Below are 18,139 nucleotides of genomic sequence, written 5' to 3'. Positions count from 1 at the left end.
CATGTGTGAGATTGCTTATGTCATTGCTTACACGTGCGAGACTGCTTATATCATCGCTTACACGTGTGCTGATGTGTGATTGGTTTTTGCATGACACTTGGTAAATTTCTATTGGTTTCTGAATAGTGATAGCAAAACCTAGCAGCAATATGTGGCACTTTGTAATTGGCTGTATTTTGTAGACTTGGTAATTTGACGTGTCAGCTTGTGATAGGTTGAGAATTTTTCCTGTCTACAAATGTCCCCTCGAGACTCGTTCACACACACAATTTCAGAGTGTGGTGTGAGAATGAGTTTCGAAAACAGACTTTTACTCTTGGCTCTTCAAATGAAGTAATTGAAGGTGGCGGAGCTTTCAGCAGGATGAAATAATTTTCAAGGAGTAGACCCACCCATATGAAAGGATCTAGTAAGACCGAAAAGGGGTCTACCTGTATTTGAATGTACTTGCATGACCGAGCCTTCTCAGCAGAGATTAAGTCGAAATAATTTCAGAAGAGTATTTTGGTACTTGAAATGGGTTGGTGAGGCTGAAAGTTATTTGCAAGAAGTTGGATGTACTTGCAAGATTGAATCATTTTAGCAAAGGTTAAGCTGAGGTAATTTCAGAAGAGTATTTTGGATCATTGGCGGTGATCACAGGGTGTAGAAGATGGGGATGAAGCAAAGCGAATAGGTGAAACATACGCCATCATGGTACTGGCCTTGTATGTCGAGGACCCTCTGGTGTAGGTGTTTCTAGGAGATACACCTTTGAATATGGGATTGACTGTATGTTTGCATGGGGTTTGACAGCAAGTCATAGAATGTGCATGCGTGATTGGACCATGCTGACAGACGTTAAGTTGAAGTAATTTCAGAAAAGTACCTTCTGAAATACTTCAAGCTGAATTTAAGTTAGAGTAATTCCAGAAAGTGTGTTTTGAGGTACCAGCAACGATGACCTTTGAGTTCCAAAGTGGTGGGGACATGGAATAAGGCTCTGGTGACCATTTACCAGCCCTAAAGGCTGAACTCTGATGAGCTGGTGCCTTGAAGGTTGTTTCAAGTGTTGGATGAAAGACAATTTATAGGATACCCCAACACTTTTTACCATCTTCTTTTACTACTTCTTGTTGGAAAAGCACAAAAAAATGAAAGATGGAGCTAACTTGTGATTCTGGTCTTAGAAACTAGCCAAGTTGCTGTTTGTTCCGAACCGCTGCCTCTGCTGGAAGGCCAAGCAATTGAAGAGAGACTACAGGAGCTCTGAGGTTAGGAACAGGTGTCTCTGCTGGACTTGGATTTCCTGGCCAACCAAATCCGAAGAAGCATGGAACCACAATGCAGACCTTGTTATGAGTAATTTTATGGACAACTGTGGTTGTTAAGGGGAGAAACAAAATTTGTTTGGATCTCAAAATTACAATGATGTTGTGAAGAGGGTTTCTACCGAACCATGAGAGGGTTGATTTCAGATGGATTATAAAGCAATATTGGTTGCTAAGTGTTGAGAATGATGAGGCCATAATGAAAAATAGCTGTGAGAATGAGGACTTGAAAATTTGAAAGAAGCAAATCTTCATTTCATGACTTAGTGTGTTTTTCTTGATGAGTCCGGCCCTTCTATTTATAGTGGAGAGACGAAGAATGGTAGATGAGTAGTTGAAAATGGTGGTTGAGAATTTTTGGTGAGAATGGTAGATTCTCGACTGGTAGATGCCGAATGGTAGGTGGGAATGTTTGGCACCGAAAGGGAAATGGTAGGTTGGACGGGTGACCCAATATGATTTCAAGTTCAAGACACACTTGTGAGAGTTCATCTGTACTTTTGAAAGGGAAGCCTTGATGAAGTCTAGAGAGTAACCCTGAAGGGATCCAAACTAAATGAATGAATCTCAAATTTTGATATTGAGAGCTTTAGTTTTGGACATTGTGAGTACTTCGGAGATGTGAGTTAGATTGGTGATTTCCAAGTCGCAAAAAACTATGCAAGACAAGTCTAGCTTGAAAATCTTGACTTTAGGTTGATTTCAACATAAAAGACAACTATCTTGGAATTGAGTTATTTGTGCAATTTTTGAGCCTCAAATGATGGAACAGACTCCAAAATTGGAATGCACGCGAAAAATTGAGCAAGATAGGTCCATCTTAAAAATTTTGACTTTTGGTCAACATTTACGCAAAAGTCAACTTTTTGGAAATTGGACGTTTGCACAATTTCCAAGCTTCGAATGGAGAAACAGATCCCAAAATCGAAATGTACTCGAAAAACTAAGTGGGACAGGTCCATTTTGAAAATTTTGACTTTTTGGTGAAAGTCAAAGGTCCACTTGGTCAAAGCTTTTTTTTTTTTTTTTTTTTTNTTCGGACCGGGTCAGGACCAACGGGTCAAATCGAGTCGATCTGGTCAAACGGGCCAGATGACGTCATGCATGACGTCATCGAGCTGAAGCGTGTGACTCATGTGGCGCGTGTACGCACATAGCGCGTGTACGCACATAGCGCGTGGCAGCGCGTTGCGCGTGGCGCGTGGGAAAGAAGCTCCAGCGCATGTAAGCGCATGAGGATTGATGGAGGCACGTGGGAGCGCGTGAAACCACGTTGGTGAATACCGGACCTTCTGGTGGCGCGTGGGAGCGCGTGGCGGCTCTTTTGGTCCTAAAATTGTTGGGTTTCGTCGATCTAAAGCCGTAGAAGACGATGGTTTTGTCATTTTTCTAAAATTGTGAACCTATTTGCAAAGGTTTGAGAAACTGAATCGTAGCCCATCGCGAGCTTATGGCGGCCCGTGGTGGGTCCTTTGTTGATGGCCTTTCTGGGTTTTGTAGATTGAAGGCCGATGAATCTAGTGGTGTCACCAGTTTTGTAAAAAATTTCTTGGATTTGTGCAGATTTGAATGAGAAACCCGCGGGACGTTAGGAGTTTTTGGCTGCGCATGGCAGCGCGTTACGACTCCACTGTAAACGTCTTTTCTGGGTTTTGTTGCCCGAAGTCCTTAGAAAATTTCAGTGGGTTGATTTTTTGTGAAATCTTGTCAGAAATTTTAGAAATCTAGATTGCAGATGGCTGGCATTGTTGGACTTGTTGCCATTTTAGTCTTCTTTGGCGGTGGCTCTTCTGACAACGTTTGAAATCCCAGTAAGCATCTCTTACCATTTAGAACTTCATTCCAGTAGTTTCTTCACATGTGTATTTTTTTGCAGGCCTATAATCATTTTTTTGAGGTCTAGTGCCATAGCTTCTTTCTGACGGTGTGATGCATTTATGGGCACTTACCTGCTTCTTCTTCCTTTTTCAAGGTTTAGTGTAGTTTTGTTTGATTTTGAGTACATTTGAGTTGCAAAGTTTGACCTTAAACATTGGTGGCAGCATTTTTTTTTTTTTTTTCTATTAGCTTCCAAGGATTTCTATATAAAGCTATCCGGAGCATACACTAAATTGCATAAGCATTGTCTTCAGCTCCCAATACTCTTTAAGTTTAGAAAAAAAAAACTCTGCCTTTTTACTTCTCTTCTCTTTTTTTTTTCCTTTTTTTTTTTCTTTTTTTAACATGCTTAGTTTGTACTAACTCTACTTTTTTTTTTTTTTAACAGGCTAGAGATTACAATTGATACTCTCTCTTTCTCTGATTTTTTTTAAAAAAAATTTATTTAGACGTGCCGTGAGATTTTCTTCTAACAAGTTCTTTGTTGTTGCTTGTTTTTGTTAAGCAGCAGACTTTCCTTTATTCTTTGGGCTTTAACGTCAAGGTTTACACTAACGTTTTTATAGTGATGTTTGTCTCCATCCTTGACGTTCTCATAGCAACAGTCATCTAGGCAACAATATTATCAAAGGTGTTCATGATTCAATGATGCTTTTACTAGCATTTGACTTTGAAGTTGTACGGGCCTTTGTCTTGGCAATTATGTTGTACCAACACTTGTCTTTTCAATGCAGCCATCCCAAGAGTCTTTGCAATGTAGCCACATCAAGAGTCTTTATCATGAAGCCGTGCCAGCATTTGTTCTTGTACTAAAACCATGCCAATATTTCATTCGCGCCAAAGCCATGCCAACACCCATCTTTTTCATGAAGCCACGACAGCACTCCACATTAGCTCTAAAGCCGTGCCAACGTTCATCTTAGCTATAAAGCAATATTTGCACTTACATCTGCTACGAAGTCGCACCATTATTTGCACTAAAGTCGGGACAACATTCATCTTTGCCATGAAGTAATGTCAACACATTATTCTCACCGAAACTGTGCCAACGTTCATCTTTGTCATGAAGCCATATCAACACTCCATATTAGCACTTGTATTCGCATTAAAGTTGCACCAACATCCGTCTTTACCATGAAGCTACATCAACATTTCACTTGTACTGAAGTCGTGCCAACATTCATCTTTGTCATGAAGCTATGTCAACACTTCATTCACATCGAAGTCATGCCAATACTCGTCCTTGCCATGAAACCACATCAATGCTTCATTTACATCGAAGTTGTGCCAACATTCATCCTTGCCATGAAGCAATATTTGCACTTGCCTTCACAATGAAGCTGCATTCATCATTTGTATTGAAGTCGTGCCGACATTCATTTTTGCCGTGCCAACACTTCATTCACATCGAAATCGTGCCAACATTCATCTTTGTCATGAAGCCACGTCAACACTTCGCTCACACCAAAACTGCGCCGACATCCATCTTTGCCATGTCAACACTTCATTAGCACCGAAGCCGTGCCCACATTCATCTTTGCTATGAAGCTACATCAACACTTCACTCGTAGCAAAGCCATGCCGACATCCATTTTTGCCATGTCAATACTTTATTCGCACTGAAGCCATACCAACATCCATCTTTGCCATGTCAACACTTCATTCACACCGAAACCGTGCCAACATCCATCTTTGTCATGTCAACACTTCATTCGTATCAAAGCCGTGCGAACATTCATCTTTGTCATGAAGCCATGACAACACTTCATATCAAAGCTGTGCCAACGTTCATCTTTGTCATGAAGCTACGTCAATGCTTTATTTGCATTGAAGTTGCACTAATATTGACCTCTATAATAAAGCTACAACAACATCAATTTTCAGAGGCAACATAGCTCAGACATTGAGGATACGTAGCACTGTAGCTAGACATCGAGATTTTAAAGATGCCAACAAGACGTTGAAGATGCAAGGAGTCTTTATCAAGACTTTGAAGATGCAAGGAAATGCCACCAACAACTCAACATTGCATGAACATGCCCACAGAAGCAAAGTGATGCAACACCAACTTTGGATATATAATCTATCATCATTTTGGAGGAAGACGACGTCATCCAGATTTCAGAAACATGATGTGAAACGGCACCACTCAGAAGGGAGATGATGTGGTTCAAATTCTAGAGCTTAAAAGAGAGACGATGTAGCTTAGACTTGCAAGGTACAAGAAGATGCCCCCAGGAGATAAGTGATGCAAAGCATACTTCAAAAACGTGGGAAAGTGTCCATAGAAGATAGGCAATGCCATGCAGACTTTATTTCTTGCAAAAGTAGTTGAAGATTTTATTTTGTTCCACAACCAAGAATCAACTTATGTTCCTCATCATTTCAAGGATAGCTAAGCAACGTCAACTCCTTGCAGTCTTCATCTTCGACTACAACGATTTTCGATTATCCTATTGGGCAGTTGACTCCCTCCAAGTAATGTCTTGCTGGCCAAAGGGGCCTTAAAAGCATATTGACAACCGTTGCAAAATTCTTCAAGCCAGACTGGCAATCTTTCTTCCTTTCATGTGACTGAACTTAGTGACAAGCACCAAGCAACCTACGTACCCCGAAAAGGGATCAAGTCATTATGTAGTTCAAAATTTTTTTTTTTTTGATAATTTTTTTTTGATGATTTTTTTTTTTGATATTTTCCTTTTGGATGATTTCTTTGTTTTTTTGTTTTTTTTTCTTTGTTTCTTCTTTTTTTCTTTTTTTTTTGTCTTTTTTTTGTTTTTTTTCATAATTTGATAATTTTTTTTAGTGTGTGACTGAACTCAGCAAAAGATACTAAGTTGCCTACGTACCCTCGAGAGGGATCAAGTCATTACATAGTTCATTTTTTTTTTTTTTTTTTTTTTGCAAAAGGGAGGGCTCAGTGTGTAATAGTGGGTATCACCACTAATCAAACCCGAGACCTCTCAAGGGCGACTTGGGCATCCAACTACTACGCCACACTAACAATTGGTGACATAGAGTGAGATTAATTTCTCCTTATTAGTACGCTTTCAGAGGTAATGGGAAGACATCATGTACTCTTGCAGCGTTATAGTGGGCAATTTAAACTCTTACCAAGGAGCAATCCTTGACTTTTAAGCATAGAAGTGTTTAAGGAACTTCCCATTGATGGGGCCAATCCTCATGCCATCATTGTTAATCAATTTGTAAGCTTTGTTGGTGTTTGCCCCCTGCTTGAGAGTTGGAAGTACATCACAAGCAACGGTCACATGGTTTGACCCGACAACTTCATTGAAGTCTAGATCAATCTTGTTTTCTTTGGCAAGTTTCGTGATTTGTTATTTGAAGACGAAGCATTTTTGGATTGGGTGGCCAATGATGTGATGATATTTGCAATAGTTAGGGTCATCAATTTTCCCTATGTCTTCTGGTCGCTTACATTCTGGCAATTCAATCAGTTTCAATTGCAGTAGTTGTTCTAAGATGTTTGACACATCTTCATCGGGGAACGGATATGCTTTTTGCTCACGTTTCTTAAAAGTCAGACGCCGTACCTCGTTCTTTTGCCACCCTTCAAGTCGTTTTTCATCTGCTTTCGCTCCTCTTCTTGGAACCTTAACTACGGTAGTGTTAACAACCATTGAGTCTTTGAGATTGCTTTTTGCATTCTTGTCATTCCTCCTTACTTCCTTTCTACTTTCCTCAAGTATGGAAGGGTTTGTACTTCCGTGTCTAGCAATGCTCAGCTCCATGTCATGTGTACGAGTTGCTAACTCTTCAAATGTTTGGGGTTTTATCCCTTGGAGGATGTAAAGAAGTCCCCAATGCATGCCTTGGATGCACATCTCTATAGCAGATATTTCGGAAAGTCTATCCTTGCAATCCAAACTCAAAGAACGCCATCGATTGATATAATCGACCACTGGCTCATTTTCCTATTGCTTGGTATTAGTAAACTCCATCATGCTCACCGTACAACGTGTGCTATAAAATCGGTCAAGAAACTCTCTTTCAAGTTATTGCCAACTGTCGATTGACTCGGGTTCTAAGTCTGTATACCAGTCAAAGGCATTCCCTTTGAGTGAACGGACAAATTGCTTTACAAGAAGGCCTCCTTGAGTCTATGCGTTCTCACAAGTTTCTATAAAATGAGCAATGTGTTGCTTAGGATTTCCATTGCCATCAAACTGCAAGAACTTGGGGGGTTGATACCCATTTGGCATCCTTATGTTGTTGATGCACTTTGTGTAGGATTTTGAATATGTGAGAGAACTTGTAGAAGAACCTCCATATTGTGCTCGGATGGTATTTGTTATCATGTCTTGTAATTGTTGGACTGACAACGAAGCAACCGAAGTAGATTGTTCTCGTTGGGGAGTGTTTTCAAGTTCTTTCCCTTCGTCATCCTTCGCAAATGTGAATTTATGACCATGACTTGATTCACCAAGATCTTGTACTTCGAGTTTGTTCATTAAAGTTGCAATTTGGAGGTCCTTATCTTCAAGTGCTTTTGTGAGAAAGACGACCCTTTGCTCCATTTCAACCATCTTTTCTTCCATGGTAGTGGTGTTAGTCGTCATGACTGACACAACTTCCCAAGATGATGGAGAAGGAAGTGAATTGAAGTGAGCACGTGAAATCTCATTTTTTGGGTTCTCTTTGATGGGAGAGAAATTGTGCGACCAACTTCTGGTGAAGGAAGAAGGGGATTTGCCCCCATACTTGAGGTGTTCCAAGGTGGAGACATCCTTGTTAATGACCTTGTTTCTTGTAAGAGGGTCTAAGGAGATGATTGTCTTGACCTTGGCTTCCTTGGTTGATTGAGATTGAAGTTGATTGTTTGCTTTGGGTTGGCTACAATTGATTACACCAATGCAGTTGTTGGTGGTAGCCGTACCAAGTTTAGTTGAAGTAGCTATTGTTGAAGCTTGAATGTCCTTGCTATTAGCCATTGAAGTTGATAGCAAGATGATGAAGATTTCTTTCTTTGAAGGAGAATGAGATGAGAGGCAGAGATGTCCCACTGGGCGTGGTAGAATATGTAGACGACTAAATTTCTAGTTCGAAATAAATCAAACAAGTAAAATAGTTGCACAAATGCAAATTTGTATTGACGATTGTGTAGTACAATTCTCTATGATTACAAAAGAGTGATCCTCTAATTCGATCTCCTTGCAAGACTTATTGATTTGGATTTGTGGTAATGTGATTGTGACTTGAACACAAAATATCCTTCAATTTGGTTGAGGGATGGATCGAAGATTGCTGAAACGGAATTACAATGAATCTCCAGTTATGAGCTTGTTAGAAATCCTTTGTTCTTCATGTTCTTCGTGTTCTTCATGTGTTCTTCGTCTTCGAAGATTTATGGTGGAAGTTCTTCGGGGCTTTAGGAGCTTGGATCCGCAGAGCTTCACTGATTTGTGATTTGTTGATGTTTTCGGACACTTTAAGCTTGATTCCCGCAAACTTTTGGATCTAGGCGGATGATTTGGATGATTTTCCTTCGAATGTTCTTCGTATTCGAAGTTGAAGTTCTTGAAGTTCTTGGAGGCTTTACAGCTTGGTTCCGGCAGAGCTTCTGGACTTCTGAGTGCTTCAGATGGCTTAGTGTCCTCATAAATGTCTCAGGAAGGCTTCTACTTAAAGGAGCTTTGGGGTGGATGAGTGACACGTGGCGGAGTCTAATTGGTGACACATGTCACAGTCTGATTGGTCCGCTTATGTCATCACTTACACATGTGAGGTTGCTTAGGTCATCGCTTACACGTGCAAGGCTGCTTATGTCATCACTTGCATGAGCTAATGCATGATTGGTTCTTGCACGACACTTGGCAAATTTCCGTTGGCTTCTGAATAATGATAGTAAAACCTAGCAGCAGTATATGGCGCTTTGTAATTGGCTGTATTTTGTGGACCTGGTAGTGTGACGTATCAGCTTGTGATAGGTCGAGAATTTTCCCTCTCTACAGTAAGGTTAGCTATTTATTCTCAACAGGAAACAGAACAGCATAATGGTGATTACTTTATTGTAAGAAAAGTTTAAATAATTTGTAACATAAGCTTCAATAGGTTAAAGGAGTTTCCTCTTCCTCTTTTGTCGATCTGCAATAGGTGTGAGCTATACATCACTTGCATCATTTGTAGGATTAACATGTTCTTCACTTGGTAAGTTGTTGACAGAATCATTTGTAGCATCACTCATATAATACTGTCAAAAGAATATGGTGTAAATTGTATTATGATATGAATAAGTAACATTAAAAATATCTAATTTTTTTATTTAAATTTTATATAAAAGTACTCACATCAGTTATTTGATCAAGTTTAACTGAATTGTCAGTTTGTATAACAGGATCAAAAAGTTTCTTCACAGTGTAAATCTCTCATCCCTGTTTGAGGTTATAGTCATTGAGTTCCAATTGCAAGACAAATGTTTTCCCAATAAGGTTTGCTATTTGCGTAGGCAGGTCAAATTCTTCAGGTACCATGTAGAAATAGTAGGTCATAAACTGTAAGTTCAATTATACTAAAGAATATATTAAGTACTATTTGTGGTTTTCAAATTCTCACCTGTGAACATTTATTTATAAGTTCCTTTGCTGATATGTGGAGTAATTTTTCAGCTGTAGAATCAAACAAAATGAATGTTGCCAATCTTGTCTCATCTTCAACTTTCAGTTCAATTCTATACCTGAAAGAACACATGGTAGATATAATTTTAATATACTTACTACTGCTGAAACACGGATTGGATGATATGAACTGCCTAAACAAGAATAATGTAGTCATTTAATTCCTCTACAACTTCATTTGTAGGTCCAAGAATTGCCCTTTCTTGAATGTAATTTGCATCCATATATTGAGTATTCAAATCAGGGTATGTGCTATTAATAATATCTTCCAATGGATTCTGTGTAGGTTGGATGATTAGATCATGGGGGATTGTAATGTCATTGTCACCATCACCTTCTCCCAAATCACCATTACCTATTTTTAAAATCCATTCACTAAAGTCTTGTATAGATGATTCTTGTGTTTCACTCATATTGTTCTACATAAGTCTCATATTTTGTTGTAGTTTAAAGACATGACAATAATTCCATAAATGTGACTGACAAATTGCAGATTGGACAATATCTTCACGTCTTCCCTTTTTCACAACTGGAAGTATTTGTTGAAAATCACCACCTAAAATCACAACTTTACCACCAAAAGATTTTTCCAAATTCTTTGGATCTTCAATTTGCAGTATATCTTGAAGGCTGCGATTAACAGCTTCAAAACAATTTCTGTTTGCCATTGGTGCCTCATCCCAAAGTATTATACTTGTTTTCAAAAGAAGTTTTGCTGTTTGTGTTTTTTTTGCTTTATTTCACAAGTTGACTCATCATTGACATTGATCGGTATGTGGAATCGTGAATGTGCTGTCCGGCCACCAGGAAGTAATAGAGCAGCAATACCCAAAAAAGCTACTGCAAGAGCAATTTTTCCTTTTGATCTTACAGTAGCCAAAATTGTTCTATAAAGATAAGTTTTTCCCGTTCCACCATGACCATAGATGAAAAACATGCCTCCTCTTTCAAAAAAAATAGCTTCCATTATAGAATTATAGATAGTTCTTTGTTCATTGTTGAGGCTAGATATCAAGATCTCATGTTCTCTTTGCAAACTTCCTATATCATATGACATTTCTTCTTCAATAAGTCTATTTCCTTTATGTATAAGAATATTTACATCTGGCTGAGGCATTTGAGGATAGTCTTTCAAAGATTTTCCATGTTGTTGGAGGATTTGGTCAATTTCATATAAGTCATAATTTTTCAATTGACTATCAGATAATATCAGATCATGAAAATGGGAGATATGTCTTTGTCTATTAAGTATATCTTCAGTAAGAATTTTCCAATTAGAATCCCAAAAAATTAAAGGATCAGATACTTCACAAAACATGAGTATTGTAACAAATAGTTGGCGTAATTGCTTGCCACTGGCCCAATGTGCAGCTTCAATTATGCATTCATGCCATTCTTTATCATCATCTAGAAGCCCAAGTGCATAACATGCATCTTTATAAGTAGGATAAGTAATATTTTTTACAGTCATTATCTCTTTAAAGTTTCTTGGGCCTTTGACAATGTTAAGCAACATTCTCAAGTAAAATAGATCTCCACGTGAAGGGTGAGCATTATATACTCTTCCAATACATTTTCTACCTTTTCTTTGTTTCCATTGCTTAACATTTTGATGCCATACCCATTTTGTAGGAAATTCAGCATAAGTTAACTCACGAGCATCTTCAAAAGCTTCATTAGTTTTCATCCACTCAGTAAATTTTGTGTCTTTGATTCCTAGCCTTTGTAAAATGTTGTCTAAATTTGCATTTTCTGGATAGATAATGGGATTTTCATTTTCCAAATGAAAGTTTAATCTTTCAACTGGTGGATTTCGAAATTGAATCGAAAATTCATATATTCTCCAACATGCTTCAGAAGCTGAAATATACCTACAGTCCAAATATGTTTTGGTCTCATCAACAACAATGCTTGGTTGTTGTTCATCATTATTAATACCTGGCTGATTCTCTTGTAAAACAATTGTGATTCTATCTGGTCCCTTATTTATGTATTTAAACAAATATTTGATTGATTGTGATCTATTGCACCATTCCACATTCAAATGTGACTAGTACTTTACCAATAAATCTACATTATATGGCACAACATACCGATTATCCAAAGTAATTCCATTTTTTACTATTCTCTTTCCATCATTTCTTCTTCTATAAATGGGGAAACCTTCTTCATTAATAGTTGTTTCTTCATAAAAATTTTTTGGAAAATGTTTTGTACATTTATCTTTAACCATACAAGGTGATCTTGGGTTTGCATATCCACATGGCCTATGCATCATAAACTATTTTACATCTTCATAAGCAATAGGATCTTCATGCGGATCTAGTATTTCTGCTGTAATAATACTGTCAATGTCTGCTGGACTTGGGCACTTATCTTTTGGATCCAAGAAAAGGAGAATATGTGCATGCGGAAGTCCTCTTTTCTGAAATTCGATTGTGTATATTACTGCAATGACTCTTCCAAATGGGATCCATGCCTCAAATCACGTAATAATCCATCCAACTTTATTTTAAAAACCCTTGTTACAATATCTGGTCGGTCCTTAACATTCTGGCCTTCTATAAATTCCAAGCACTGAGTGATTTCAGACCATTTTGGATTGCAAGTAAATGTCATAAACAAATCTGGATATCCCACCTTCCTACATATAGCCATTGCATCTTGATAGTTCTGAGCCATGTATCTTGGGCTTCCAATAAAAGAGGAAGGTAAGATGATCCTCTTTCCTACCGCTTTTGGATTTGTATCACCACGAAGCACCGCATCTTTAAGCCCACCATATAATTCAGATCTTAATTTCAATTGGTTTTGCCTTACCCATTGCAATCTTTCCTCTTCAATTGAAGTATAGGCATCAACTATGAATTGTTGAAAAAGCCTTCCGCCAAGCAACAATGTGTTACCCTCATGAGATCGTTGTTGAAGTCTAAAAGCATAATATTCCCTCATTGTTATTAATTCTCTTTTTTTAGATCTTGTTCCATCAAAATTCTTATAAGGTATATCAGATCTATAACCATCCTCACCGTAAGGGAAAAGCAATGGATATTGTAAAGCCATATAGCTCGGATGACTTCCATATATACGTTGCAATCCTGAACTTTGGTTTTCAATAATAATATCCCTTTCACAATTTTCGGTATTTAAATCTCCAACAATAATAGCAGCAACTTCAGAAGTATCAGGCAAGTTATATTGTCTAGAATCAGAATTGCGACTTCCAATAAGCCGTATCCTTACATCATGCAGATCAGACTCATTGAATCTGTCTCTAGCCATTCGGAAGTACTTGACCAATTGATTGCAATTGTCTAACATATTTAATAATCCAATTACAATATCTATATCCACATCTTTTCTATGATCACCAGATGTAACAGCATCAATTCTGTTTGCTATCTCATTTTTAGTATCATAAATATAAAGTTGTGCAAATTGTGTCTTTTGGCCATCAACAAGAATTAGAGATCCAATTCTGTGATGATTTTGGCCATTTAGGCGGAAAACATATGGAGCAGTTCCATTATTCACTGAATGATCTATATTACCTCCCAAAGAAGTGAAAGTGAAAAGAGAATTATAGATTCTTATCCCTACTCGAAATTTGTTTGATCTCTGATCATTGCTCATGTTGAGCAATCTTTTAAGAAAAGGTGGAGGATCCTTCAAAAACGGAAGTTCAACTTTGCCTTCTGAACAACATAAACTGAATTTAGGCTTCTTAGGCCTTCTAGATTTAATTGTTCTCTCCTCATACCAAAGTTGAGCTCCACAGTGTTCACATACTTGTGTTGGAGGTCCTAAATTCATTGCCTCCATAAATTTTCCTACAAAAAAATTGAAGGATTATTTTTTGGGAACCTAATATTTAAGATTGGTATTGAGGACAAAAAATTGTAACACTTACGGTGTTTTTGTCTAGGGTCAGAGGTTGAAAGAGTATTTGATTCTCTATCAGAATCATCACAAAAATCATGTTCAGCAACTATAATATTCATTGTTGAGCTTTCACTCTCATTTGTCCATTCCAAGTCTAAGATGTAAACAAAATCAAAAACGAATTCTTCAAAGCAAAAATACTATTTAATATAATAGAACTCTAAATATACCTTCCGCTGCAGCAGATTGAATACTACCTTCTAGCAAAAGGCAATTGTTGCTCAGTTATATTAGTGGTAACACTCCCATCTTCATTCACAATAGTTCTTCCTAATATATTCACTAATGAGTTTCTATTTTCAGCTTCAAGATTATATTGTCTCCGTCGAGTTCTTCTTACAAATGTTTCATCATTGCTTCTAGAATGCAATGATCGTGTTTCATGAATAGAGGTGTGCGACAATACGTTCCAAGAAATTGAGTCTCTTTCTATTGAAACTTCTCCTTGTAAAGCATTACCATAAGATAAGGGACTGGATACACCATCAGAAACATTTCTCTTTTTATTTAATAGCATTCTTCTAGTTACTAAAACATCTAAAAGACTTCCCTTTAATGAAGAATTTGTAAATTTCGTAGGTACATTTCTATTTCTTTTCTGCGATAGAATCAATTTTCTTCTCACTCTTGAAAATAAAGTGGACTCCATACTTCGGAAATATAATAAAAAACATAGTATTTTTAGAAGATCAAATGATAACTATTATTTTATAAATCAAAGATAGCAAATAGACGTTAAAAATTGGAATATTCTTTCAAGCATGTATTTATTTTTAATAAGCATTTTGTAGAAAAGAAATGCAACATAAATTTTTTTTTAAAAAAAAAATTAAAGCAATTGTTAACAAACCTGGAGTTGACACGATTAAGTATGCAACTCTTTCCCTCAAAAAATATGCAGCTCTTTATCCAAAAATGAAAGAACCTACAAAATAAGTTTTTTTTAAACATGTTCATTTGATCTGCTTACGAACAACCATTTGCTTCAGAAACAAAGTTCTACCAAGCACCTATCTAAATTTGAATGCTTGAAAATTGAAACTAACGCTAACAAACTTATTATAAAAAAATTTGAAAAGAACAACAATTCATCCTTTCATTATTTCTATATCAATCAAAAATCTGACAAATGAAATCAAATTTACTGATTAAGTACATTGGCTATCCATGCAAGATGCACAAAAAGTAGTCAATGACCTTCATGGAAGTTAATGAGAAATATTGAAGAAACACCAATTAACTGAGCATGTTTTTAATACAGTAATAAAGAGAAATATAATTGTGGGGGGTGGGGTAATGTTAAATTCAGTGGTTGGGCTGGTCATGGTGGGTCTGAAATATTTTATCAACCACAAGTCCAATAATTCTTTGGATTAGCTCTCTTTTTGTTTTATACTTTTCTTTATTTATACGAATAGTAGAAATACCTCTCTCTCTCTCTCTCTCTCTCTCTCTCTCTCTCTCATTAATTCCAAACTTACTAAGAAATTCCCAATAAAGTAGTAAACAATGATACCTGAAATGTTAGAAATACAAACTTAACATTGTTCATTGTGAATCTTGTGATTCACTCGACATCAATTTTTTTTACCTGAGTCAATTATTAACATATTTTTTTTAATGAATAATCACTAATATTATTTTTATTGTACACTAATTACAATATATCATTGTAAAAATAATTTTTTTTTAATTATTATTATTATTGGGTGGTATGAGTAGACTTATTTGTTTCTTTTTATACTCAGTAGTTAATTAAAAAAAAAGGGATTAAAGTAAATAAAATTTTAGATAAGTTCTTTATAAAGTTACAATTAAAAATCAAAGATCCAATTCTTGGAAATTAAGACTATTGTATGTACTATGTAAAGTGATTGTTTTTATTCAGAGGTCTTTGAATACGTGTACATATGCGGGTAGCGACCTCAAAGATTGACATCAAGAGTAACTAAGGCATTTTGTCAAACACATGGTGTGCACAAAATTTGAATGTCTTAGTTATTAACATTTGTTATTATGAAAAAATAAAAAACAAAAATACACAACCTATTGACAAACTGAACAGTTCCTATAATGCAACAAATAACACAACAAACAAGTAGAACAAACAAATAAATCAAAACAGACAATGGAAAAACAATATTTCTATCAAATTAGTGGAAGGTTACCATAGTGATTTTGCTGGGTTACTCTGTTTTTTCTCCCCAACCTTTGCTGGGTTTCTTCTCGCAGAGGGAACAAAGAAAACACAAAACACAAAACGAAAAGAAGAAAACAAAAAGTCATCAGTGCGGGTTTGAAAGATTTAGACCAACTAATGCAAGAATAAGCAAGACCAACTAATGTTTGTGAAGAAAAAGAAATACCAATAGTAGTAGCGTCAAGAGCCCTCTCTTTTTTGTCCACAACTTTCGCTGTAAGTAGTTACCCACTGAAACGGTAAGGGTTTGAAAGAGTTAGACCAACTAATGCAAGAGTAAGCAAAATCAACTAATGTTTGTGAAGAAAAGAATTACCAATAACAGTAGCATCAAGGGGGCTCTGTTTTATGTCCACAACCTTCGCTGGGTTTGTTCTCGCAATGGGGAAAAAAAAAAAGAAAACGGAAAAAAAGAAGAAGAAGAAGAAAACCAAAAATAAACAGCCTATATAACTAGTTACCCATTGAAACTAAATAAGCGCGACTGAAAAGACACAATCGTTTTCGCAATGAGGAGGAAAAAAACAGAAAACGGAAAAATGGAATTAGTTACCCACTGAAAGATACAATTGTGTTTGTTCAGTGTTTTTAAAAGGAAACGTGTCGTACGTTTGGTAAAAAGGAAACGTGGAGTACATTTGGCCAAACAAAGAGACATCATGTTTCAGTGTTCTTTAACATAACGTATCACTCATTTGTGTAGCCATGTGGTGTAATGAGATGTAGCCAACAAAAAGTCAGACGTTTCGGCTATTAGTTATTATATAGATGTGTACAAACAATGTACGCTAATATTACTTTTTGAAGAATAAAATTGCAAGTATCATGGATGAAAACGTGGAGGTTTTGATAAGATTTTTTTTTGTCTTTCCAATAACAAATGTGGTCTTCGTACTCCTGAAATGAGGTAATGTTATTGACTCATAAGACAATGACATCTTTTTGTTTTTGAAAACGAGACAATGACATTTTGGGTAAACCATTTGCAACGAAAAATTCAAGACATTACGATATGTGGCAGAAATTTAAGGTTAGACAACCCAAAGAAATCAAAAGGGGGTCCTAATATTATAAATAGGGCAAATTACAATTTACTCATATGTAGTTTGATCAAAACTTAAGTTGCTTACTTGTACTTTAAAATTTAACAATTTATCCACCCGAAGTTAGGTCAGCTTGATTTCTATAACCCACATTTGTTAAAAACAGAGTTAAATATGTAATTTTGCTTCACTTTTATGTCTCTTTCTTCAAAAAATATAAAAATACAAGATCAAATAAGATAAAAAATAAAAAAATAAAAACTATCCATTGGAATACTTGCATTATAAAATTTCAAACTACAAGTAAGCAACAAATTTTGGTCAAACCTCAATTGGATAAAGTGTCAAATTTTAAACCACAATTAGGCAAGTTAAATTTCAACCAAATTACATGTGAGTAAGTTGTAATTTTCCCTACATATGAAATGAAAAAATTATCGTGGACCTTATGGATTTTTTTTTTTTGGAATTCACATCAAATCTTTATCATCGTAAGTGAATGAAAACAAAGGCATTGAGATTTTTGTGGACCTTATGGGTTTTTTTTTTTTTTGTTGGTAGCAATTAATTAGTGCACTGTGCCATTCCTTAGCAAAGGCCCACTAAGGTCATGGATTTTGGCTTTGTATATAATTGGGGAGTTTTTGTTGGTCTTTTAAAGAAATTTGGACTTACCCAATTTTGTTAAACATGCTTGCTGGACATTGGAGAAGCATTCACATAATTGTTGTGGGAGTGTTTATAATATAAGTAGTTCAGCTTGACTTACTTTTCATCCTGGGGATTGGCCTGTCCAAGTTACGGTTTGTTGTCAAATTGTGTAAAGTTTGTGACATATTTCAACTCAACCCGATCGTCTTTGGTTGAGAAATTTCCATCACAATCTAATTCAATCCATTATTATTTAAAAGCCAACCCAACCCGTAGGAATTAAATTGAGTCCTCGATATTTTTTTAAACTTAATAAAAAATAAATAAATAAAAAGATTGTTAAGTCCACAACATTCTCACAATAAATCATAGGTGGTAAGTTGTTATTAGTTCAAATTTGAATTTACAACTTAAATTACTTTTTTATCCACCCATAACAACCAATAACAATTCACCACTTAAAATTTATTGTGAAAATCT

At 36.2% G+C, this 18,139-nt stretch overlaps 1 protein-coding gene and 1 long non-coding RNA gene across 2 annotated transcripts; both read right to left on the bottom strand.

Moving 5' to 3' along the window:
- Positions 1-9,957: 9,957 nt before the first annotated feature.
- Positions 9,958-10,491, bottom strand: LOC136070273 (uncharacterized). The gene is made up of 2 exons (XM_065780155.1): positions 10,308-10,491; positions 9,958-10,178 (listed from the first exon to the last, which is right to left on the bottom strand). Exons 1-2 carry the CDS (start codon positions 10,489-10,491, stop codon positions 9,958-9,960), a joined length of 405 nt encoding a protein of 134 aa, XP_065636227.1.
- A 4,123-nt stretch (positions 10,492-14,614) lies between these two features.
- LOC112020161 (uncharacterized) lies at positions 14,615-16,501 on the bottom strand. Its single transcript, XR_010629974.1, has 4 exons — positions 16,282-16,501; positions 16,132-16,196; positions 15,934-15,987; positions 14,615-14,690 (listed from the first exon to the last, which is right to left on the bottom strand). It is a non-coding gene; the product is annotated as an uncharacterized LOC112020161 (long non-coding RNA).
- Positions 16,502-18,139: the final 1,638 nt, after the last annotated feature.

Source organism: Quercus suber, unplaced genomic scaffold (assembly GCF_002906115.3).
Source record: "Quercus suber isolate HL8 unplaced genomic scaffold, Cork oak 2.0 scaffold_1, whole genome shotgun sequence".
In the NCBI taxonomy this organism is placed as follows: Eukaryota; Viridiplantae; Streptophyta; class Magnoliopsida; order Fagales; family Fagaceae; genus Quercus; species Quercus suber.
Note: the sequence above shows the minus strand (reverse complement) of the source record. Positions and strands in the feature narration are given on the sequence as shown.